The sequence below is a fragment of the Physeter macrocephalus genome, chromosome 8 (assembly GCF_002837175.3).
Source record: "Physeter macrocephalus isolate SW-GA chromosome 8, ASM283717v5, whole genome shotgun sequence".
In the NCBI taxonomy this organism is placed as follows: domain Eukaryota; kingdom Metazoa; phylum Chordata; class Mammalia; order Artiodactyla; family Physeteridae; genus Physeter; species Physeter macrocephalus.
In genome coordinates, this window is record NC_041221.1 from 79,031,419 (window position 1) to 79,056,934 (window position 25,516).

A 25,516-nucleotide genomic window follows, 5' to 3' on the forward strand; every position below is an offset into this window, starting at 1 on the left:
GTTAAAAACTGAAACCATTTCCACTAAGATCAGGAACAAGACAAGGTTGCCCACTCTCACCACTCTTATTCAACATAGTTTTGGAAGTTCTAGTCACAGCAATCAGAGAAGACAGAGAAATAAAAGGAATCCAAATCAGGAAAGAAGAAGTAAAGCTGTCACTGTTTGCAGATGACATGATACTATACATAGAGAATCCTAAGGATGCTACCGGAAACTACTAGAGCTAATCAATGAATTTGGTAAAGTAGCAGGATACAAAATTAATGCACAGAAATCTCTGGCATTCTTATACACTAATGAAGAAAAATCTGAGACTGAAATTAACAAAACACTCCCATTCACCATTACAACAAAAAGAATAAAATACCTAGGAATAAACCTACCTAAGGAGGTAAAAGCCCTGTACTAAGAACTATAAGACATTGATGAAAGAAATCAAAGATGACAGAAACAGATGGAGAGAAATACCATGTTCTTGGATTGGAAGAATCAATATTGTGAAAATGACTATACTACTCAAAGCAATCTATAGATTCAATGCAATCCCTATCAAACTACCAATGGCATTTTTTACAGAGCTAGAACAAAAAATCCGAAAATTTGTATGGAGACACAAAAGACCCCAAACAGTCAAAGCAATCTTGAGGGGAAAAAAATGGAGCTGGAAGAATCAGACTCCCTGACCTCAGACTATACTACAAACCTATAGTATTCAAGACAATATGGTACTGGCACTAAAACAGAAATATAGATCAATGGAACAGGATAGAGAGCCCAGAGATAAACCCACACACCTATGGTCAACTAATCTATGACAAAGGAGGCAAAAATATACAATGCAGAAAAGACAGCCTCTTCAATAAGTGGTGCTGGGGAAACTGGACAGCTACATGTAGAATAATGAAATTAGAACACTCCCTAACACCATACACAAAAATAAACTCAAAATGGATTAAAGACCTAAATGTAAGACCACACACTATAAAACTCAGAGGAAAACACAGTCAGAATGCTCTTTGACATAAATCACAGCAACACCTTTTTTGACCCACCTCCTAAAGTAATGAAAATTAAAACAAAAATAAAGAAATGGGACCAAATGAAACTTAAAAGCTTTTGCACAGCTAAGGAAACCATAAACAAGACAAAAAGACAACCCTCAGAATGGGAGAAAATATCTGCAAACGAAGCAACTGACAAAGGATTAATATCCAAAATATACAAGCAGCTCATAAGCTTAATATTAAAAAAACAAACAACCCAATCCAAAAATGGGCAGAAGACCTAAATAGAGATTTCTCCAAAGAAGATATACAGATTGCCCACAAACACATGAAAAGATGCTCAACATCACTAATCATTACAGAAATGCAAATAAAAACTACAATGAGGTATCATCTCACACCGGACAGAATGGCCATCATCAAAAAATCTACGAACAATAAATGCTGGAGAGGGTGAGGAGAAAAGGGAACCCTCAAACATTGTTGGTGGGAACGTAAATTGATACAGCCACTACGGAAAACAGCATGGAGGTTCCTTAAAAATCTAAAAACAGAACTACCATATGACCCAACAATCCCACTACTGGTCATATACCCAGAGAAAACCATAATTCAAAAAGATACGTGCACCTCAATGTTCACTACAGCACTATTTACAATAGCCAGGACATGGAAGCAACCTAAATGTCTATCAACAGAGGAATAGATAAAGAAGATGTGGTACATATATAATGGAATATTACTCAGCCATAAAAAGGAATGAAATGGGGTCATTTGTAGAGATATGGATGGACCTAGAGAGTGTCATACAGAGTAAGTCAGAAAGAGTAAAGCAATTATTGTATAATAACACATATATGCAGAATCTAGAAAAATGGTATAGATGATCTTATATTCAAAGCAGAAATAGAGACACAGACGTAGAGAACAAATGTATGGATACCAAGGGGGAAAGGGGTGGGATGGGAGGAATTGGGAGACTGGGATTGACACATATACATTACTGATACTATGTATAAAATAGACAACTGATGGGAACATACTGTATAGCACAGAGAACTCTACCTAATGCACTGTGGTAACCTAAATGGGAGGGAAGTCCAAAAGGGAGGGGATAATAACTGTATGTGTATGGCTGATTCATTTTGTTGTGCACTGAAGGCTAACACAACATTGTAAAGCAACCATACTCCAATAAAAATTACTTTAAAAAAATGCAAAAATTAAAAAAAAATTAAAAAACAATAAAAATTCTACCAGGATGTGGCCTTTTTGCTAGTTGTTCACATTCACTCTGTTTGGCCTTTGATGGGTCCTTTCAATCTGAAGGCGTGTACATTTCTTTTGCTTGGGAAAATTTTCTCCTATAATTTATTTAATTATTTCTTTTCTCCATTGTCTCTTTTCTTTCCTCTAGACCTCCTATTAGATGAATTCTTTTTTTTTAAAGAGGAAGCATCATTTTTTAAAAAATTAATTAATTAATTTCTGGCTGCATTGGGTCTTCGTTGCTGCATGCGGGCTTTCTCTAGTTGTGGTGAGCAGGGGCTACTACTCTTCATTGCGGTACGTGGGCTTCTCATTGTGGTGGCTTCTCTTGTTGTGGAGCAGGGGCTCTAGGCACACGGGTTTCAGTAGTTGTGGCACATGGGCTAAGTCGTTGTGGCTTGTGGGCTCTAGAGCGCAGGCTCAGTAGTTGTGGTGCACGGGCTTAGGTGCTCTGCGACATGTGGGATCCTCCCGGACCAGGGATTGAACCCGTGTCCCTTGCATTGGCAGGCGGATTATTAACCACTGTGCCACCAGGGAAGTCCCAGATGAACTGATTCTCTTAACTTTTTTTTTCATATTTTCCATCTTTGTCTTTTTGCCTTCCATTCTGGTTGATTTCATTGACTCCCTCTTATGGAACACTAAATCAGTCTTCAGCTGTGTCCAGTTTATCATCCACCTACTGAGTCCTTTTGGCTTTTTATGTTTTTAGATCTCCAAGAATATATTTTAAATTGTCTAATTACTCCTTCTCAAATAGGCAGTATATTCTTGCTTTACAGATATAGTTCTCTTGAATCAGGTATTAGTTGTAATTTTTAAAGATATCTCTTTTCTTTCTCAAATTGCTCCCTTCACAATTGGTAAGTCTGTAAGTCATTTTGAGCTTTCCCTTTCAAATTGAGGCTTTCCCTCAAAAGTCTGGTCATCCTAAGCTGTTTATATTTATAATGAAGGACCAGGTTAATTAACAAACAAAGCAAGTTCTGCTGCATATTAGCTATAAGATTTTGGGCAAGTTTTCTTCCTGTGCCTTAGTTTACTCACCTCTAAAATGGAATAATAATACTCACCTCATAGGCATGTTTTGAGAATTAAGTAAACTAACACACACAATGCAGTGTTTAGAACGGTGCCTAACACACAGCTACTGCTCAATACATGTTAGGGGGTGTTATTTCTATGGGTTTCCTCTCCCCTGGTGGGCTGGCTGGAGTTTTCTTAAGTGGTTATGGTCATGAAGTCGGGAGGCAGGTAGGCAATGGCCTTATCTCTCCACCAACAGATGTAAGACTGGCTTTACCCTAGTAGTAGGCAACTTGAGAATATCATTCTCTTGGGTAGAACTGCATTTCATCTCATCTCTGACCATCCTGCCTCCTTCCTATAAACTCAACCCCCGCTGTTCTCTTAGGGCACATCCTCACCAAAAGTCCTTCCCAGGCAAGAAGTTGTTCACTTTCTTTACAGGGTAATTTTTAGGTCTCTGATTAAATGTGTATGCTGCCTGCTGCTAGGGGCAAGGTTGGGGAACTGCAGGTTGGAAGTCATTCTTTAATTCCCTAATACTGTCTTACCCTAACTTTTCTTTTCGCTAGTTCACTTTGTGTTTGATATTCTGCCAGATTTGTTCTTACCATTATAGTAGTTTTCTCCCATGAGTGTTTTGCTCTGTGGTTTTTATTTTCTCTGTTATTGTTTATCTGCTCCCATTTGCTTTCTAACTGCCAATAATTCTTCCCAATTTCTGGTCAGCTAATAGCACTCTTTCTCTTTTTAGTGCTCATTTTCTATTAAAGAATGTATTTTCTGTCTTTTTAATGGATTTTGGGCAAAAAGAGGGGCGGATGTTAGTGCTCAGTCCTCTAACTTGAGCCAAGCCATATAATTTTTCATACTAGTTAATACATTAATATCTGCTAATCACAAGGATGAGACCTGTTTATGTACTGCATCTACTTTTAGAGAGATACATTTATGTATATTATACATATTTTCAATCTCAATAAATTTAATCAAGGACTTAATTTGATGACCATTTAAAATGCAAAGCAAAAAGAGACATTAATACTTATCAAGTGTCCATATAACTATATAGTTATATATAATAGCTTTATCTATCTATATATGCATCATATAACTATAATAATACAGAGAATTAATCTAGAAGCTAAAGTAGGATCATTTTACTCTGGTTCCTTTTCTTTTAATAAATAGAAGTGTACCTGAAAGGCTCACAGTCCATGTTCAGCATTTCTGAAGGCTTCCTATCAAATATGCTCTTATTGCCCATAATTTTATGTATTGATTTGTATAATGTATTTTGAGGAAAAAATTCAATATCGGCCATTCTTGCTTTTTTTTCCCTTTTTATTGAACTACCAAAACTAATACAGCTCATCACTAAGGAAAAAGTGCTATTTATTATGCAAAAGGCACAGTCAGTGATTGGCATCTAAGACCAATTGATCAACCCATTACCACTATCTCCCTACCCCCACTAGCACCACTATGAAGCTATTGATTTAAACACTGTCGATCGGTTTCCATTTTCTGATTTTGGGCAGGCCAATTAAGAAAGTGAGTAATTGTGATTACACTGCTTCAGGATCAATTACATTTGATGCAAGACAAAGTGTTCTTTTTGGAACACACACAAAAATATTTTTTGATCTAGTGTGCATATGTGCTTAATAAAAATCTAAAATATATAACTAATGTATACCTTCACAACAGAAAAACATATTAATGTAAATGCTTATAATAGCTAAAGGCTATTTTCTATCTAAAATAAATTCATCATTTTCCTAAAATTAGTTTAAGAGAAACTGAGAAAAAACTGTTTATATACACTTCCCAACATAAGATAAAAATCAAACATTACCTAAATATTTATCCCTAAAGGGACTTAGTTAATTGTGAAAGACAGGATGCAAATCTTGTGTAGTGGACTAAAGAGAAAAATCTTTGTAATGAAAAAACCTTTTTTAAAACCCTTCATTGCATAGAAATATAAAAGGATTTTTTATAAATTGAAAAGAAAGAAGAATTTTTTTAGTTCTTAATCTTGCCCTAACTTAGTGCATAAGCTTTGTCATTGGGCTCACATTGCCGAAATCATTAAAATGAATATACCTCTGGTGTTGGAGGTAAATCTATTTAGAATGATGTTACTCATAGTCTTGTGCTCAGTAATATTGATCTGTGTTGTTTGTCTAATAGAAAAATAATAAACAATTACTAGGCAATGTGGGGAAAAGTAATCAGTTTTTATATATCACTAATATAGCAGACCTCCCAAAACATAAAGGTGATGATCTGCATAAAATCAATGTGTTATGCTACATTGCTTATATTCATCATTGCAGGTTCTCAGCAATAAATGGTATAATATTCGGCCTGAATTACTGGTAAACTGAAAAGGTATATGAAAAAGAAAGGTTCACTATATTCAACCTATAAACTTATTTAAAAGTGCCTATTTCCTAAACCTGGAGATTTTTATCATAAAAAATTCTGTTAGAAGCTAGCTAAAATTTAGATAAATAAAATGCCTCAATTCTTTTCAGAATAAGAAGACAACTTCAAATCAAAATAACACATCATCTTAGATCAGAAAAATACAAAAGAAATGAATTCAAAGATAATTCTTAAAGATGCATGAATATAGCTTTTCATTAGTTTGCTAATAGTTTCTGGATTTCATCAGAAATGTATAAAACATTATATAACACAATAACAATGAAAAAACACAATTCTAGAAAAGCTCTTTTGAATAGTATTCACCTATGAAACCTCTGCCAACTGATAAATGTTCTCTTTTGAATTTTATCAAAAGCAGTTTGTAAATTAAAGTAAAAATCTATGAAAAATCTATGTTTCTGGTACTGACAGAATCAATAATTCTCCACTTAAGAGGCTCAAGATAACATATAAAATGTTTCAAAAGATATCTTCTCTGGGCTAGCCAACAATATTATTAAAGTTTTTAATTTCTCCTGAGTTTTCCTCATGAATTTTATCATAAATTTTCCACAAACACGGAGATAAGCAAAAAAAAAAAAAAAAAATTTAGCAGTAGCTTCTTACTTTAGCCAACAAACTGTGAAGTTCAACCACATATGGCAGACTGTAATGGCTATCTGTGTAACAAATACTAAAAACATATATTGCACATAATTTGTCCAACTATTCCATGGCAGTCTAAACATTGCCAAAGAAAAGCATGTTTGTGTAAATGTTTTGTCTTTCAAAGTAAAAGCTGCTGAAAGCCTCGATTTTAATCTGCTATTGTTTATAGTAATATGAAATATAGATGAACAATTGAACTTACCACAACTGGAAACTGGCAGTCTGAGTGGAATCACAAAAGTCAATACCCATTGAAACAGTAATGGATCCCTCAGGCTCAAGAGATTCTAGGAGATAAGATAATTTAGACATGGAAACACAGAGGATGTGAAAAAGACTAAACTAAACACTAAAACTTATGTAATGCTTGTAGTTTGGTTAAAACAGTCAAATTTAATGATGGCTTGTAAGAATAATTTCAAACTAAGAGTATTAAAGCAAATTATAAAGTAATTTCACTTGAAGGCTCTCTTTTTCACAACTTAATTCTGCACATACTTCAATGAACACATTATATCTATTTGTTTCAGAAATACACCTCATCCTGAGAAATTTCATGTTTTACAATATTGTCTTTATAGGCATTGAAGGTGAGAAGGAAATAAATGTTTTCCTGTTTGGAACAACTGTAACAGACTCTGGGTGCTTTTACGAGATTGTGTACTTAAAACTATGGAATATTTACTCTAGATATAAAAAGTAAATTTTCAACAATGTTCTAAATTTCCACTGGGGGAAAAATACAAAATTTAAAACATGCAAATTAAAGCAAAGCTGGAAGAAGAAATTAATTTGTTGTCCTCAGATATTAACCAAGACAACTGGCATTATAGGAACCTGAAACAATAAGTCTAACTGCATTAGTAAAAAAATTACTGGAAGAAAATTTAGTAGCAGATTAGGTTATCTTGAAAAAAATAAATAATAAAGTGACATTTCGTAGATTTGTAATTTCTGAAGCTTCATCTATCAACTAATCAAGAGTGGGAAATAACTGTTTCAATATACAATACTGGTGTTTTTTCAGTTGATAATGATAAAACTCAAGACAAACAATAACACTTTATTCTGCTTATGATTCCAGAGTCAAAGTGTAATGCTGTACATTAGAATAATGAGGGATCTTAAACATATACCTATTAAGTATAAATATTTATGTATATATATTATATTTAAATAGAAACCATTCACTTTTGATTTCTACTTTGCTTAAAGTCTCTAGTATAATTGCAGTTGTATTGCACAGTAGCTTTATATTTAGTTTTATCTCTTCCGCATATATATTATTAGATGTAGTTGTATTTTAGCAAGCACACACTAATCCAGTAGACTGTGATTATTCTAGGGCTTGTTGATAGGTATAATTTGCCATTTAATGCTAACCATTACAGAAATGATGGTACAGATAGGACAAAAGAACAATTCAATAAGCTTAAGATATTAAGTATTTTTATATCTCAAAGGCTCAATGAAGATTAGGCATTATAAGAAGGTACTTGTTTGATGCTGATTGTTAAAGTGTTATTGGTTTGCTTGCTTATTAGTTGGTTTGCTGATTCCAGTTTGAATTTAATTTGTTTATAAACCTAACATTTACCAGGATGGCATGTAAGTACCCGAAGACTTGCTACCTAATCTTTGGCAAACAGGCTTTATTGTAAATTACCATAATAATAGTTTTCTTGCATTTCTCCTAAAGCTACACCTTATCAGTTCATAGTTTTGTCAGTCACATTGCTCAAAACTATTCTTCAGTGAATCCTTGATGTTTTCTTCTGTGCACAGATATACTGGGGTTTGGTCTTATTTGCAGCTGACACCACATTGGTAGTAAATGCTGTCATCTCCAAAGCATGATGGCATTCGGAACTTATATCTCTCTACATCACGTATCCTCATATTTCATTTGACAAAGTGACAGTTCTCAAGATGCCTTGATGATGGCACAGCCTGACAGTTTCATAACTTCCTCAGTCTTAAGATAATTAACTGTGAGCTTAGTGCCATACTAATTCTGAGGATAGTTCATGATCAATGGTATGTTTTATTATATGAATGCTTCAAGAGCAAAGTGATCAGCATAAAATTATTCATATAATAGATTTTTATATTTGAAGCCTACTACATTGGAAAAGTTTATTCAATCAGGTGTCTGTAGTTGAATACTGCTTCTGGATCACTGCAATATACATGAGAGGGTTATGTAGAAATGGCTGATAAACACTGGCTCTATTACACTGCACCATTAATAATGAAAAATTAAATCACACAAGATGCCATCTACCTTGATGTGACAGTTGTACATTAACTAGTGAAATCTTAGCTGAACTCAAACTTGTCAATTGTTAACATAAAGTCACTGAATATAGTGCAGAGAGCCTAAGGCTACTCTTTGAGTGAGTGAGTGAGTGAGTGAGTGAGTGTGTGTGTGTGTGTGTGTGTGTGTGTGTGTGTGTGTGTGTGTGTGTTAAATCTCTTGTGTACATGTGCCCAATCTCTTTGGGAAAAATGGCACTTTATTCCTGATATTCTTGCAAGGAATCCAGTTTCATGCAAAATCCTGACAAAAGTCATCTCATTATAGAGAAAAAAGAGAACAGATTGGTGACAAATAAGAAAGCCGCTGGACTCCTTAACATATGCATATGTGCTTATTAAATAAAACAAATATCTTACTTCCCTTATTTCACAAAAAATGAAAATGCAGTATTTGTTCTTTGTTGCATTCTTATGATTTTTTTTTGGACTAATATTTCATACTCTGAACTCTACTGTTACCTATTGACGAAAGAGACTAAGTGGTATTACATACAATTACTGCATGGGAAAGAATTCTGTATCTTGAGGGTATTCAATAAATGGCAACAGAACAAGTGAAACACTACAAAAACTCTGCCTAAGAAAAGAAAAGGAAAGAAAGCCTATTATTAGTACTGAGGCAATGGCATATATTCGTATTTTATTTTGGTGTTAAGGCCATATTATGAAATGTATTGTATTTATTTCTTCTATTCTACATAGGCCAACAAAACGTCAACTCATCAACTCATTATGCCAGCTCAAAGAAATGATAACACTGTTCTACTGTTTTAACCTTTGGATAACATTTTCAACCTTCAGACAATGCATGTATCAGCTGCGTGACACTTTTTAAACAATTAATTTTTTAACTAGGTAAAAAAATCTGGATTTCAAGCAGTAAAAAAGAATACAAATTGGGATATTGTTTAATTCCTTAGCAATATATTAACTTCATAAAATAATTCAATAAAAATCAGGCACTGTAGTCTTTAAACAGTGTCTTAATTACCAAATTATTTTTTAAAGAGGGTATTACATGGGTTCTGAAATCAACTTACTTTAACTCTACTTCTCTCTACTTTGGTTGCTTATAAAAGTCTACCATATTTCATCTACTAGGAATTTTTTTTTCTTTGTGGAAAAATATAACACAAAGAATGACTTCTTTACTGAATGACTCATGAAAATGATAGGAGAGAATTCAACAATGTGAAAGAGCTCACTCAGGCAAAGAGGGAGAAAAAACAGAATAGCTCTATGATAGGCAATAATGAATAAAGAAGGCAGAGTTACCCGGTCAAAAGGCTTTGCTCACCTAAAGTATTATAAAAAGGAACTACCTGGAGCCGTCTGATGGTAATATTTCAAGGATTCAGTGACAGAAACCTTATATCACTTTTAATTAAGATTTTGCCTGAAGCTTCTCCCAACTAAACTGTAGGACTGCCTCCACTTACACAAAACAAAAAGAGAGATAGACATTCTAATTATTATACTATTTTAAACTCAAAGTTAGCCATACAGTTGTTACACTTAATTTTTAAAAGGTGTATTTTTTGTAAAACACTTAAAAAATGGAAAGGGATGACAGCTGGAGAGACAGTATGATATAATGGGCACTGAGGTAGCCTGGAAAGCACATGCTACGTGGTAGGGGCAGCCGGCTTGGCATCGGCTGGTTGTGCTGTATGCAGGTGGGAATAAAGCACCTGTATTGCAATAATCTTGTGCTTTATCCATGAACAGTGAGATTTCTTGGTTTGTCCTTTAAGGTAAAAAAAAATACTGATTTCTAAATAGTGGCAACAGATTAAAAAAACATGATGTGTAAAAATACCAGTAACATACTGTGGGCTATTCTACCTTCTATGTATGGAAAGCAAGACAAACAGAATAGTACATACCCTCTCAGTCTTTGCTCCCTTCACTTTTCAATCTATGGAATATGAAGGGAAACGGGGAAGGAGAGATATGGAAGGTACAATACCCAAAAGACAGACTAAAATCATGCAGGAAATGAAGCTGACCAGAAAGAGAGGTTGGGGAAGGTGATGCAGATAGGAAAAATGGGAGGAAATTGTGATTCTCCAGACACAGTCTTTCATCAGTACTGGTATTACCACTGCTGGCACCTAATTCACTAAGGGCAAAGACATGTATTTATCTTACAAGATAAATTCGGTTTATAAAGGAAAAACTTACATACACTGAGTTTGCTAATAGTCAATAAAATAATATGTATTCTACTTTACTTTTAAAATGAACACATTTAATTATCAAATGCAGTTAAAGTTTTAAATGAGAATTACTATTTACCTATTGGATTAAAAACATGCATTTGCATGCCCACAGGAAGTTTCTTTTCCCCTATGTGGATATTTTCTACCTTCCAATCAGTGGTATTATTCAATGTTATTTGCACAGAGACCATATTATCACCAAAAACGCAAGGCTGTCTTGGAAAGAAATAATGGGCAGCTAGTCCTTTTCCACTCATCCGATGAAGCAGCACATGAGTTTTCACTGGTACAAAGACAGGAGTACTGACCTATTGCACAATGGAAAAAAGAAAAAAAAAAAAAAAGAATTAGTGAATATAGTTATTAATTCTTAAAAACATACAAAAATTCATAACACTTAACTCCTGTTTTCCCTAAAGTATTAATCACAATAATAGACATTAGTAGGATATCACACACATAGATATGAAGTCAGAAATTATATAAAAATGTAAAGTAAATGCCTTCGAAACAGTATTAAAATTCTTCTGTACTCTGTAGGCATATATTAAAATATTTTGACAATCTATATTTAAAAAGAAGAGAATAATCTTAGTTATATAAATATATTCAATTTTTTTAGTTTATAAATGTTTTTGTTTTCTTCTTAGGTACACTATATTTGGACATTTTGCCAATTTTCTTATTAGTTTTAATAATTTGTCATTTGATTTTCTTGGGCTTTCAAACTGTAAGATATTATAATCTGTCTATAACGAACATCTTATACTTTCATTTCCAATCCTGACTGCTTTAACTTTTTTCACCCTGAATTTCCTTCACTGTAAACTGAAGACTATGACCTCCTTTTTAAGGTGGTTCTTCCTTTGCTTTAATGATTAAAAAGATCTTCCCTACCTCAAGAGCAGATAACTATTCACTTACATTTTCTTCTGGAGCTTTAATGGTTCTAATTTTTTTATTCATGAGGAACTGATTTAGGTATATTTACTCTATATTTAATTATTTTTCTCCAAATACTTAACAAATCATCTGTACATGATTTAATGATTAGCTCTTCCTCAATGATCTATAAATGCAGACATTCTAATTATTTAGTTGGAGACATTTTTGAACCTTGATGGAGCTGTTAAACCAGTACCACACTGTTTTACTTCTTATAGCCCTACAAAGTGATTCAATTGTTTGGCAAAACAAAGCGTCGCTTATTCCTCCACCCACCCCCGCCAATATTTTCTTGGCTAATCATCTGTTTATGCTTTCATGAACCTTAGACTCTTAGTTAAATTCAACTGTGAGTGGAATCAGAGGCAGCATATTAAGTGAAGAAACACAGTCCTTTCTAAAATCGTATGGTGGCTATTTTTCCATTCAAAGTCAAAGTATTGCATGTGGCTTGACATGACATGGGCAAGCTTTAAAAAAAAAAAAAAATCAATTTGTGATTAAACAGGCCTAATCAAGATTTTTTTCCTAACAAGTGTACTCTCCCAAACTAGGTTTTCTATTATAATTGTGAGAGTACATATTAACCTGTTCAACATGCTCACTATGCCACTGACATCTGATGACATAAAAAACTTAAAAATAATAATTTAAAACTCATCAATAAAAATCCAAGAGTTAAATATCATATACACAGAATGATAAAGTTGGAGAGAGGCAAGTGTAGAGCACCATGAGAAAAGCAGAACAAAAGCAGGAGTCTGGATTACAGGCAGCCAGGAATTAGCACTCTAGATATCTTATAACATTCTTTGAAGGTATGCCTTAAGTCATTTAAGAGCTATCAACTTGTCTTAGTTGGTTAACTGATTCTCTCTCTCAATCTAACCCTGGGACATGTGGTCCAAATATTTGTTTTTTTCTACTTTGTCTCAAAATTCTGCACCTTTATTATAATAGTTAAAACAATGCTAAGGAATGTGCAAAGGAAGAAAAACAGTGTAATTCTCTCCACACATTATTTCCACACTCAACCAAGTTCAAGAAGCACTTTAACTTCTAAAAAACGTCCTCCCTAACAATCTTTAAAGCTTATCTATGATAGTGCAAAGAGGCCTGTGTTTTCTTTCACAATAAATACCTCATAAATGGCACTTTGGGGTAATAATATACACTTTTTTAACTACAGAAAGGGGCTGACTGAAAATGTTTGATTGCTTTTTATAACCTATTTTCTAAGTTCATACAAGTCATATTTAACGAACCTCCTCCACTATCTAAACTACATAGGTGATATTTTGTTCAATAAAACCAGTAGGTTTCACAAATACTTCATCAATTTCCATATGTAATATAATTAATCCTGACAAGAAAGCAAGATTTTAGTTCAACATTTTGTCCATCAGATTACTTAACTTATATTCCAGAAACATATACATGACCTGTGGCTGCTTATATTCTAAGATGCTAAATGTCGTGAATGGCTTTTCTTACTTCACAATTTATAAATAACAATTATTTTATTAAATGTTAAAAAAAAAACAGGTAAAAAGTAAATTAATTAGTGAATGACCTAGACTGGGGCTGTGAAAATGAGGGTTTAAGTTTAAGAAAGGAGGTAGATACTTAAGTTTGAACAAAAAAAATCATCTTGGGTAGGAGACAGCAAACTACAGCCCACAAGCCAAATACCACCTGCTGCTTGTTTTATAAAGTTTTATTGGAACATGGCCATTCTGTTCTTTGACATATTGTGGGTGGTTGCTTTTTGGCTCTACAATGAAAGAGATGAGTAGTTGCAATGCCTAACATATTTACGATCTGGACCCTTTACAGAAAAAGGTGGCTGACCCCTGATCTAAGGGCATACATATTACATTCTTCCTTCTCCCCTCCCCTTCTCCTGTTGTCCTGAGGAACAGTTCTCCACAGATCTCTCACAGTTCTGTACATCTTCTAAGCAAAGGTATTAACAACTTTGCTCCTGAAAATCTTTTCAAGGTTGTACAGTAAACAGTCTTTGGAAATGGGTTAAGTGCCTCCCTCTGGGGCAAAGGTTGGACAGGTTTGCCAACAGACCCTTATGAAAGATTGGGATCTTCTATGCTAAGGATCCTCTCCTCTAAAGCAACCCACTGCATATGCAGTCATTACCTAGCCTTCATTGCGTCACCCTGTGAAAACTGGGGCTCAGAGAAGTGGCAAGAATGATGTTACCCGGGCTTCTGCTATTGCTGTGAGTAATAAACTGTCCTTTGTCTTTGACACAGGAGTCTGCTGTCTTCTACCAGTACCCATGAAATTGACTCAGGCTAACTTGTTAGCCTGAAAGTGAGGTAACATCTCATACCCTTCACAGTTCTTTGATACCTACTTTTTTTTTTTTTTGGTCATTCGACAATTCCCAGATCCACTTACTCCAAAGAGCTAAATTAATGTTGAGTAGGAGTATCATGTACAGCTGTGCAGTGGTAACTGACTGAGAGGTGGATAAGATCTAAAAACCTAGCTTACATTCAAGGGTGCCCTTATGGAATGTGCACAATGGCACCACCTGGGTTAGCATGCTTTGCTAATGAGAAGTCTACTTGACAAAGCAGCTTTTTTTTTTCCACTTTCCTTTATTAAAGCTGATGTTATGACCTGGCTAATTGTTTCTATGAGGTTCTGATGTATCATGATGTGTTCTGATGGCTGACAACAAAGTATCAAGTAAGTTTATGAAAGACACTGAGGAATCAGAGTTCAATGTTTCAGGGTAGCTTTTATCTGGTTCAAGACTAAGTGCTGGTCTTTTGAAGGAGCTTTCTCCCCAGTGTTCTACACTGTAGTGGTTATATATGGGATTGTCTGCTCAACACATCTACCATCTTCTAGGAATGTTGCCACATTCAGTTCTTGATGGAGCTGGCATGTTCTTATGCCACCTCATGATCTGACCACATTAACTGGTTCAGGAATGGGCACCTGGCCCCATGAGTTCCTTTCCTAGGATTTCCGGGTTTGGGACTTAGGAAGTTGAGCCAGTCTCTCTCAAGTGGCTAAAATTCTGAGATTTAAAACTCTAATGTCTGTGGCCACATTTCCTGCCATATTGCTCAGTAAGAAATAAACAAAGAACAGGTGAGAGACAGAGTCCTGCCGGTATCTTTGGTTTGGATGGTTCTTGAAGCTGACATATGCCTACCCTTCCTGAAGTTTGGTTTTCTGTGAAATACTCTAGCATTCTTTCCTGAAACGTCCATTTTTTTTTTCCTTAAGCTAGTTCAAATTCGGTTTCTATCATTTAACTCCCCCAACTCAAGTACTAATCACTATTAGTCAGATTTCAGGACACTAACTGGGAGACTGGGGAATAAACTCATAATGGGAGAAGGCGCTTTCTTGCTCCTTTTCCTAAAGCCCTGGTAGATATGTTATGGTGAGACTCAGGCATGGCATCTGATTAGGTTGAACCATATGAATCTACCAACTCTGTACATCAAAGACTTGAATTACAGCAAAGGAAATAAAAGCAAAAATAAACAAATGGGACCTAATTAAACTTAAAAGCTTTTCCACAACAAAGGAAATGTCAACAAAACGAAAAGACAATCTACTGGACAGGAGAAAATATTTGCAAATGATATGATCGATAAGGGGTTAATAATCCAAAATATATAAACAGCTCATACAACTCAACATCAAAAAAACAAACAACCCAATTAAAAACTGGGCAGAAGAACTGAATAGACATATCTCCAAAGACATACAGATGGCTAACAGGCACATGAAAAGATGCTCAACATCATTAATTATCAGAGAAATGCTAATTAAAACCAAAATGAGATATCACCTCACAACCGTCAGAATGGTTATCTTCAAAAAGAACACAAATAACAAATATTGGCGAAGGATGTAGAGAAAAGGGAATCCTCCTACACTGTTGGTGGGAATGTAAATTGGTGAAAAACCGTATGGAGTTTTCTCAAAAAACTAAAAATAGAACTACCATATGACCCAGCAATTCCACTCCTGGGTACATATTCAAAAAAACCGAAAACACTAATTTGAAAACATACATGCACTTCAATGTTCATAGTAACATCATTTACAATAGCCAAAATATAGAAGCAACCTAAGTGTCAATCAACAGATGAATGGATAAAGATGATGTGATATATATATGTACAATGGCATACTACTCAGCTATAAAAAGAACACAAACTTTGCCATTTGCAACAACATGGATGGACTTGGAGGGTATTATGCTAACTGAAATAAGTCAAACAAAGAAAGATAAATACTGTATGATATCACTTGTATATGGAATCTAAAAAATAAAATACACTAGTAAATACAACAAAAGGAGCAGATTCACAGATATAGAGAACAAACTAGTGGTAACCAGTGGTGAGAGGGAAGGGGGAGGGGAAATATGGGAGTAGGGGATTAAAAGGTACAAACTACTATGCATAAAATAAATAAGCTACAAGGATATATTACATAACACAGGGAATACAGCCAATATTTTATAATAACTATAAATGGAGTATAACCTTTAAAAAGTATGATTCATTATGTTGTTCATCCGAAACTTACATAATATTGTACATCAACTATACCTCAACAAATAAAGAGAAGGGAAAAAAAAAGTGGAATTAACAATTCTTATGGTTCAACCTGCTTTGGTTCAAGGCTACTTAGTCCTACCTTCATTAAGAAAGAGGAATCTTATTTATTATGTTTATTATCTATCTCTCCATTTATTCCCTGCTTTTATGTTCAATTTACAAAACATAATTTTACCCATTTTCAGAACTCAAAGCATAATTTTTCTACTTTAAATGATTATAGAGATTTGCAGATAATATACCACTAGTGTTGGTCATAACTATACTTTACTTGATGCTGAGTGCTCAATTATAACACTGTTCCTAAAAATACTACAGTCTTTCAAGGAGTTTACTGTGGTGATAAGCAGAGCTTATCAATATTAATACTTGTTGGTTTTAGGCTATGACTTGACTAGCAATTTTCTACTATATATAACTGGACACAAATGAAAAATACCATATTTCTTAATAATTAGAAGGACTTCTATGATCCAAACACTATTTCTTATAGTATCTAGTTCAGGTAAAAGCATTATATCCCATTAAATATTAAAACTTGGGCTTCCCTGGTGGCGCAGTGGTTGAGAATCCGCCTACCGATGCAGCGGACACAGGTTCATGCCCCGGTTCGGGAAGATCCCACATGCCGCGGAGCGGCTGGGCCCGTGAGCCATGGCCACTGAGCCTGTGCGTCCAGAGCCTGTGCTCTGCAACAGGAGAGGCCACAACAGTGAGAGGCCTGTGTACCACACACACACACAAAATTAAAACTTGTATAAACAGGATAGTATAAAAGACAATATTTGAAAACAATGGTTTTGATTTAATTATTTAACTACTAATGTTCAAAGAATTAAAAATTTAGCTGCATTATAAGCAAATGATATGGGTTATCCTCACGATTCCTGAGGTAATTAGTTCACTAACTATAATAACTCTAAAATAAAAAGCCTTCTTCTAGAGTTAACAGAACAAAAAGCATCAAGTAACAGTGAGATAATCCTCTACAAATCTTTACACAGCATATGTTTAAATAATAAAAGTCATTTGTGTACCTTTAGATGGTTTATGAAAATAACCAATCAATTTTGCAGGCACATTATTTCTAAAGGGAATCTATGTGCCTCATGATGCCTGTAGATACACAGAGACAAACCACACATATTTTATCAGTTTATTACAGTAAGCAAATAAGCGTGGAATGAGAGTGCACATAACTGTCTACTTAGCGCTTACTGAAACATTTATAAGAGCTGTTATCTCCCTAATAACAGACAGACAGCGTGCAATTTTAGAGAGGAGAAAAGCTTCATATTTTTTAACACTTCACTAAAAAGTAACCGAAGAGTATAAAATGAAAAATACTCTGTGCAGTTAGCTGGTAATGGACCATATTATCAACTCAAGTTAGATTTATAGGATACAAACTAGTCACTAATAGTTATTTTATGACATAGCATGTCTGCTTTTTTTGAGATTATTAAGATTAAAGTTGTAAAACTTCTTTTGAACATAGTTGTTCAAAATGATTGAATTATAAAATTTAAATGAGAACTGAAAATAAAACACAGATTATCAAGTGCCTAAAAATAAACCTTGTTCAACATCTGCATTACTATTTCAGAGATAACACTTCCATGTAAAGCTTTATGAAAACAATGTCTTCTAGCCTTTTTTGCTTTAATCCACATTCAGACACTTAGTCATTTTTAAGTATTATCAATCTATTCTGTTTTTGGACTCCAAAAATACGAAGATCTGCAGTATATAAACTGCTCTCTTTGTACCTAGTTTTGTTTGGCTTATTTTATAGCAGTATCTATTTAGATATATGATTTATAAAAAAACGACCAGATTGTAAACAGAGATACAGTTTCATCTTTAAAATTAGCACTTTTTAAACCGGTGTAAATCTCAACTGGTAAGACCTGTAATGCAGAAAGCTACAGTACTGTCTTATTCACCCAGTAAACTGTAGAAAGTGAGCCTATTTTATCTTTAATCTACAGTATTGGGTCTAGTACCTAGTACAGGATTTAAAAAAGCAAAGGGCAAATTTGCTTAACTGTTAGCTAGAACAGTTAAGAACATAACACTCAAAGAAGTATATTTCATTTTTCCATCGAATATTACTTTAAATAAATGGTTTATACTTCTAAAGATAACTTCCTCCTTATAAATGTATATTTATGTATATTTATGTATATTTAGGTATATTTAGGTATATTTAGGTATTCTAGAAAGTAACTGTGTTCCTTGCTCCTATTTTATTTTAGTCATCAGTATATACCATGAAAAACGTGAGACTTTTCACCTCTTATTTTGGTAATAAATAAAAATGTATTTACAGAAAGATCTGAGTAATTATCAACAAACATTTAATGAGAACCTTACTTCACGCATGGTATTAAGCAGGCTACAGCAAACTTGGCCTGTGGATCAAACCCAGTCCACTGCTTGTTTTTGTATAGTCTGTGAGCTAAGAATGGTTTGTTACATTTTTAAATGGTTGAAAAAAAGAAAACTAACATTTCTGTGAAACTAAAATTATAAGACATTCTAATTCAATGTCCACAAATAAAGTTTTATTGGAACGCAGCCACATTCATCCATTTCTGCATGACCTCTGGCTGTTTTACCACAATGGCAGAGTTGAATGGCTGTGCTCTGCAAAGCTAAAATTATTTACTATCTGGCCCTTTACAAAATGTTTGCTGACCCCCATAGAGGATGTATTCAATTTCCATTGGTGTTGAGATGAGGAGGAAATTACTTTATAATAATACCCTATCCTTTCCCCTCCCCAAAGGTAAACCTATAAGTCTCACTGTCAATATACTACTTTTTATAAATCTGAAATCCAGAGTGATGTGTGTATATTTTTATTTACCACTTTCATAGAAAAACAGTTCCAGAACTATGGATGTAGATATGTTATACTATTCTTAGATATGTTCTACTATTTTTTTTCATATTTCCTTTCTGACTTTTGGTTTAAGGGTGCTAATAAAAACAAAACAATCTGGTTTCCAAAGTGTTTAGCAGAAAGGTTCCAATAATTGGTTACAATAAATTTCGTCAGAACCGGAACAGTTTATGTAAGCACAAACAATTATGTGTTGTGTTATTTGATAGATGTGATAATCATTTGATCTTTAGTTCTACTGCTTTCTCACTGACAATATCAATATCATATAAAAAAGAAAATGTTAGTGTTCCCTTCCTTTGGAACCAAGCTCAGAACCCTGGCACTATCTTTGACATTCTTATTTCCCTCCAACAATTACTTGAGAAGTTTGATGTCTCTTGTATTCATTTTCTTCTTTTCTGTTGTCTACCACCAGCTTAGTTCAAGTCATCAATGACACTTAAAACATTAAAACATTTTTTAAAATTTGAAATTGCAAAAGAAGTGCATGTTTATTGAAAACAATTTCAAACGGTATGGAAATACAAGTAAAATCCCCTCAGGTTTAACCATAATTAACAATTTGGTGTCCCTCCCTATCTTTTGCTCCCCTTTTATTCTTCTTGCCCATTCAAACTGGCCTCCCTGTCTCTAGCTTCCTTCCACTCCAATCCGTACCACAGGCTCTTGTAAAAATAATTCTCTTAAAAGTGTTACCTCCCTTATACGCTCAGTGAGGAGGGGTAGAAAGTGCTGAGCTTTGAAGCCAGACAGATGAGCTGAACCTCTGGCTCTGCAACTTACTAATCCTATGACACTAAAAAAGTTTCTCATGCTTTAGAGACCTCAATTTTCACATCTGTGAAGTGGGCAAACTCTGACCTATCTTTTAGGGTTGTTGTAAATCTAGGCTAAATATAAAAAAATCGAGAGGAGTGAAGGGCCTGAAGATGTTAACATGACAGGCACAAGTATGGGAGTGAGACATGATTTCAGAGTTGAAATGAAAGAATATGTGGTTGAAATTCAGTACAGGTCAGTTATGGGTACTGAACAGATCAAGAGGCTGTGAGGTTACATATTGCACAGGTTGAAAATATGTACAGTGAGATGTCCCAGGATGATGGTGGGCTGACGAGATTATGTGGAAGATGCCAAGATCTTCACTGAATGTGGGTAAATGATTAAGAGATCCCAAGATGAGAATGACAAGGAAAGGAAAAGGGTATAGGAAGATGGAATGGGCCTCATATGAGGAAGGAACATGAGGATGAAAAGGGAATGGCCTAGATGAAACATCTGGGAGCTTCACACAAACCATCTTGCTGATAATGATTTCATCAAAGAATTCTAGAGAATTGTGAGTGAGGTCATGCTGAGAATATTTGTTATGGGACAGCAAGATCCAAAGGGAGATTCTCAGAGGAAAGCCAGGCTACATAATAGTACTTTATAAAAGTATGTGAGGGGATTGGTAGTTGTTCCACACATTTCACAATGGGGCCACAGCATCTAAAAACCAGCCATGCTGCTTGCACTTAAATGAATTGTAACTTAGGAGACAGAAGGATATGGATCTCATCTAGATGAAGTCCTAGAGGAAGAAAAAGAAGTATGTCTTAGTTGACGTACAAATTGGAAAGGCAGTTTTATTACTGCTACTTTAATTTTAAATAACAGGGCTCTCCAGGGATGCTTTCTTTGAATCTGACAAAGAAGGAAAGGATCCTTTTTACATCACAGATGTCAGTCAGACAAACCATACATTGCTGTGGAATTCCTGACATAGGGCAAGTTTGCGGAAATGGGTCCTCTGAGACCACAGAGCTAGCGTGCACACTTGCTCACACGCTCTCTCACACCCCCACACACGTATATTTATACATACATATACATATATATATTTTTTTTCTTTTCCTGATCTGTGCATAAATATTTTAAATTCTTCAGTGAGGAGGTAGGGATGGGTAGAACACCTTGATTTACTACACAGGAACCTCTGAGTCTTTGGAGTCCACGTCTTTGGCAGCAAAACCTCTGATGACCAGGCTTTAATTTCAGTAGAGTCACCTGATTAGGAATTTTTCTGGATCAATACCTAGGATTGGGGCCTAGGTGCCTGTACTGTTGCACTGGTCCATGTGTTCTCAGGCTATCCCTATATTTGGCATACGAAACATCTTTCTTCGGAAGCAAGAAAGGCTATGGCTTCCCTCTTGTCAGGGAGAGTTAGTGCTGGCAGTGGTAAGTAAGAAAACATTAAATTTTAAGTTGGAAGACTTTCAAGTTATTGATGAGAAGAAAATTATTTAACTTCTTTGAGCATGAATTTGTAAAATAAAGAGTAATACTACTTAATTTGTAGGATCGTTTTTATAAGGATTCAGTGAGATACTTCATATGAAAGTGTTTTGTAGATGAAAGTACTCTTCTTTAATTGTCATTAAAGACAATGTTTATTAGCATAAAGGAAAAACATTGGCAGAACTAAGATTAGAATTGAAGATTTTTTAAGTGTCATTTCTGTCAAGTAATAATTTACAATTCCTTTTCCAATAAACACAAAGTATTCCTTATGATAAAGGAAAATAAAGGTCAGTCATGCAAGCTAGTGGGGAGATTTTTTTCCTCTTTTTCAGAGAACTACAGGAAGTGGGAAGAACCAGCATTTATTACTTCTTTCCAAAGATTAATGATAACCGAGGAAACCTTTTTGAATATGACCTTAATTATGAATCAGTAGCCTTAGTCACCAGAATAACCTTCAAAAGCAAATCAATAAAATGAGATCAGATTTTTAAATTATGAGTTATTTAATAAACTAGATATCTGAAAGTGGATTTCAAGTGAGAATTTCATAAGCACACATCATTTATGATGTGATGAGAAATCTCAAGATAAGTCTGAATGTCCTAACATCATAGGAAGACTACTACGCTTTGAGATGTTTTATACTTCTTTACCTCATCAGGATGACAGTATTTAAAAAACTCCTACCATCTACATATCTACCTTCAGTACTGAAATTATAGAATCCCACTTTTATACTAATTATAAGGAATTAACTCTTACTGTTTGGACATGTTGAAAAGAGCAATGAAGAATATCACTAAAAAAAAAGTAACAGGGCTTCCCTGGTGGCGCAGTGGTTGAGAGTCCGCCTGCCGATGCAGGGGACACGGATTCGTGCCCTGGCTGCACGTCCGGAGCCTGCGCTCCGCAACGGGAGAGGCCACAACAGTGAGAGGCCCGCGTACCGCAAAAAAAAAAAAAAAAAAAAAAGTAACCAAGGTAACCAGAGGCAGCTGCATGGGGCACTAGATCAAATGTCAGGAGCCCTGGGTTATGGTTTCAACTCAGTCATATATTAGTAGTGAGAACTTAGCTAAATCACAACCTCACTTAGCTTCTGTTTTTCTCCTCTGTAAAATGGGGCTAATTATACACATCCTGTCTGCTTCACTGAGTTGTTTTGAGGATAAAATGAGGCTGTATATGTGAAATTGATTTTTAAACTGTTCAATAAAAGGCATTATCGGGATTATTAGTAAATTGAGTTTCCTGTCAACATTAAAACATCAATCTGTCAGATAACATAAGGTCCTGAGGTTAAAAGTACATATCAAAAAGCTGAATCACCATTGGAGAAGGGCATTTAAAACAATATTGCTGTATTTATTGATAGTACCATCCAAAGCATCCAAAGGCCTTTAAAACAGTAATCCCTTCCCCCATGTTCTTTTTTTTTTTTTTCCCCTCTCTGTTAGTTGTGGGTGAAGAGGACTGTTCTCTAAAAGGTTTCTAAATGATGTTGATGTTAAAAAATATAGTATCACCATTTAACAGCCTTTTAAAGAGCAGTCCCTAGCATGGTCTTTGTTAACAACTGAGGGAGGAAGGGACTATTTTTTCAAAGGCTTTTAGAGGATGTTGTTAAAAGAATATATAGTGACATCATTTAAAAGCCTTTTAAATAATAGTTTTCCTTCCCTCCCAATTGTAATGTCCTTGGCTTTCATTTATTTTGTACTACAAGCTGAAAATGGACATGCCAACATATTATTGGTTATGGCAGGCATTTGTTGGATAGAGAAGGATGCATTGCTTTAAAAAATGTTCATGTCCAGAAATAAATCCAGCTCTTCAAGAACATAGTACCAGTTCTATACAGGATACTGGCCACCCACCTTTTCATTGAGTTGTGGTACCTTTTGCTTGTTTTCTCTAAGAGTTTACTGAAGACATGCCACGCAAACAGGAAAGGAGTCATTACAAGATTTCCGGCGAGATAAATGTAATCCTACCACCCACTGCTACTTGAGTTAACTCTCCATCCAACATATGGCAAAATCTAACTCTAACTCCTATTCTGTTGTCTCATTAAATTATTTCTGCCCACGATTCCTCTGATTTTAGACTCTACTCCACTAGGGGACAGCAGTGGATACTTAGGGTTCCTCTCCTTATTTAGCTCTCAGGGAGAGGAAAAATTAAGTCAACCATTTGGTTCAAAGCACAAAGTCTGATAGCCAGTAAGCTTTGAGATAGGTTAGCTTTGATTATCTTTCACGTAACACACCAAAGAAAAAAGAATTAGCCCCAGGGGTATAATCAAAAAATAGGAAACAATTTTTCATTTCTTCTTATGCTGGGTCTTTTCAGAAAAGTGTTAATTCATTTTAAGGACAGGAATTCCTAGATCTACAACAGTTTGATGAAAAAAATAAACCTTTAAAAATTCTAAAAGCACAGCCTTCCAAATATACTGTATTTTTTTTTTTTTTTTTTTTTTTTTTGCGGTACGCGGGCCTCTCACTGTTGTGGCCTCTCCCGTTGCGGAGCACAGGCTCTGGACACGCAGGCTCAGCGGCCATGGCTCACGGGAACAGCTGCTCCACGGCATGTGGGATCTTCCCGGACCAGGGCACGAACCCGTGTCCCCTGCATCGGCAGGCAGACTCTCAACCACTGCGCCACCAGGAAAGCCCTTTTTTGAATTGAATTGAATTTATTTTTTTATACAGCAGGTTCTTATTAGTTATCCATTTTACACATCAGTGTATATATGTCAATCCCAATCTCCCAATTCATCACACCACCACCGGCCCCCCCCCTGCCACTTTCCCCACTTGGTGTCCCTACGTTTGTTCTCTACATCTGTGTCTCTATTTCTGCCCTGCAAACCGGATCATCTGTACCATTTTTATAGGTTCCACATATATGCGTTAATATACGATATTTGTTTTTCTCTTTCTGACTTACTTCACTCTGTATGACAGTCTCTAGATCCATCCACGTCCCTAGAAATGACCCCATTTAGTTCCTTTTAATGGCTGGGTAATATTCCATTGTGTATATATATATATATATATATATGCCACGTCTTCTTTATCCATTCGTCTGTCAATGGGCATTTACATTGCTTCCATGACCTGGCTATTTTAAACAGTGCTGCAATAAACACTGGGGTGCATGTGTCTTTTTGAATTATGGTTTTCTCTGGGTACATGCCCAGTAGTGGGACTGCTGAGTCATATGGTAGTTCTCTTTTTAGTTTTTTAAGGAACTTCCATACTGTTCTCCATAGTGGTAGTATCAATTTACATTCCCACCAACTGTGCAAGAGGGTTCCCTTTTCTCCACACCCTCTCCAGCATTTGTTGTTTGTAGATTTTCTGATGATGCCCATTCTAACTGGTGTGAGGTGATACCTCATTGTAGTTTTGATTTCCATTTCTCTAATAATTAGTGATGCTGAGCAGTTTTTTCATGTGCTCCTCGGCCATCTGTATGTCTTCTTTGGAGAAATGTCTATTTAGGTCTTCTGCCCATTTTTGGACTGGGTTGTTTGTTTTTTTAATATTGAGCTGCATGGGCTGTTTATATATTTTGTAGATTAATCCTTTGTCTGTTGATTCATTTGCAAATATTTTCTCCCATTCTGAGGGTTGTTTTCCATCTTGTTTGTAGTTTCCTTTTAAGATTCAAAAGCTTTTAAGTTTCATTAGGTCACATTTGTTTATTTTTGTTTTTATTTCCATTACTCTAGGAGGTGGATCAAAAAAGATCTTGCTGTGATTTATGTCAAAGAGTGTTCTTCCTATGTTTTCCTCTAAG

At 35.0% G+C, this 25,516-nt stretch overlaps 1 protein-coding gene across 1 annotated transcript in view; it reads right to left on the minus strand.

Annotated features, from left to right (window-relative positions):
• The window catches only part of AP3B1 (adaptor related protein complex 3 subunit beta 1), a 277,730-nt gene that overhangs the window by 30,146 nt on the left and 222,068 nt on the right, over nucleotides 1-25,516 (minus strand). Inside the window, exons 23-24 of the mRNA XM_007129837.4 lie at nucleotides 11,028-11,259; nucleotides 6,613-6,697 (exon numbers count right to left, since the gene is read on the minus strand). Of these exons, the coding sequence (XP_007129899.2) occupies nucleotides 6,613-6,697; nucleotides 11,028-11,259 (317 nt within the window). The remainder of the gene's footprint in view (nucleotides 1-6,612; nucleotides 6,698-11,027; nucleotides 11,260-25,516) is intronic.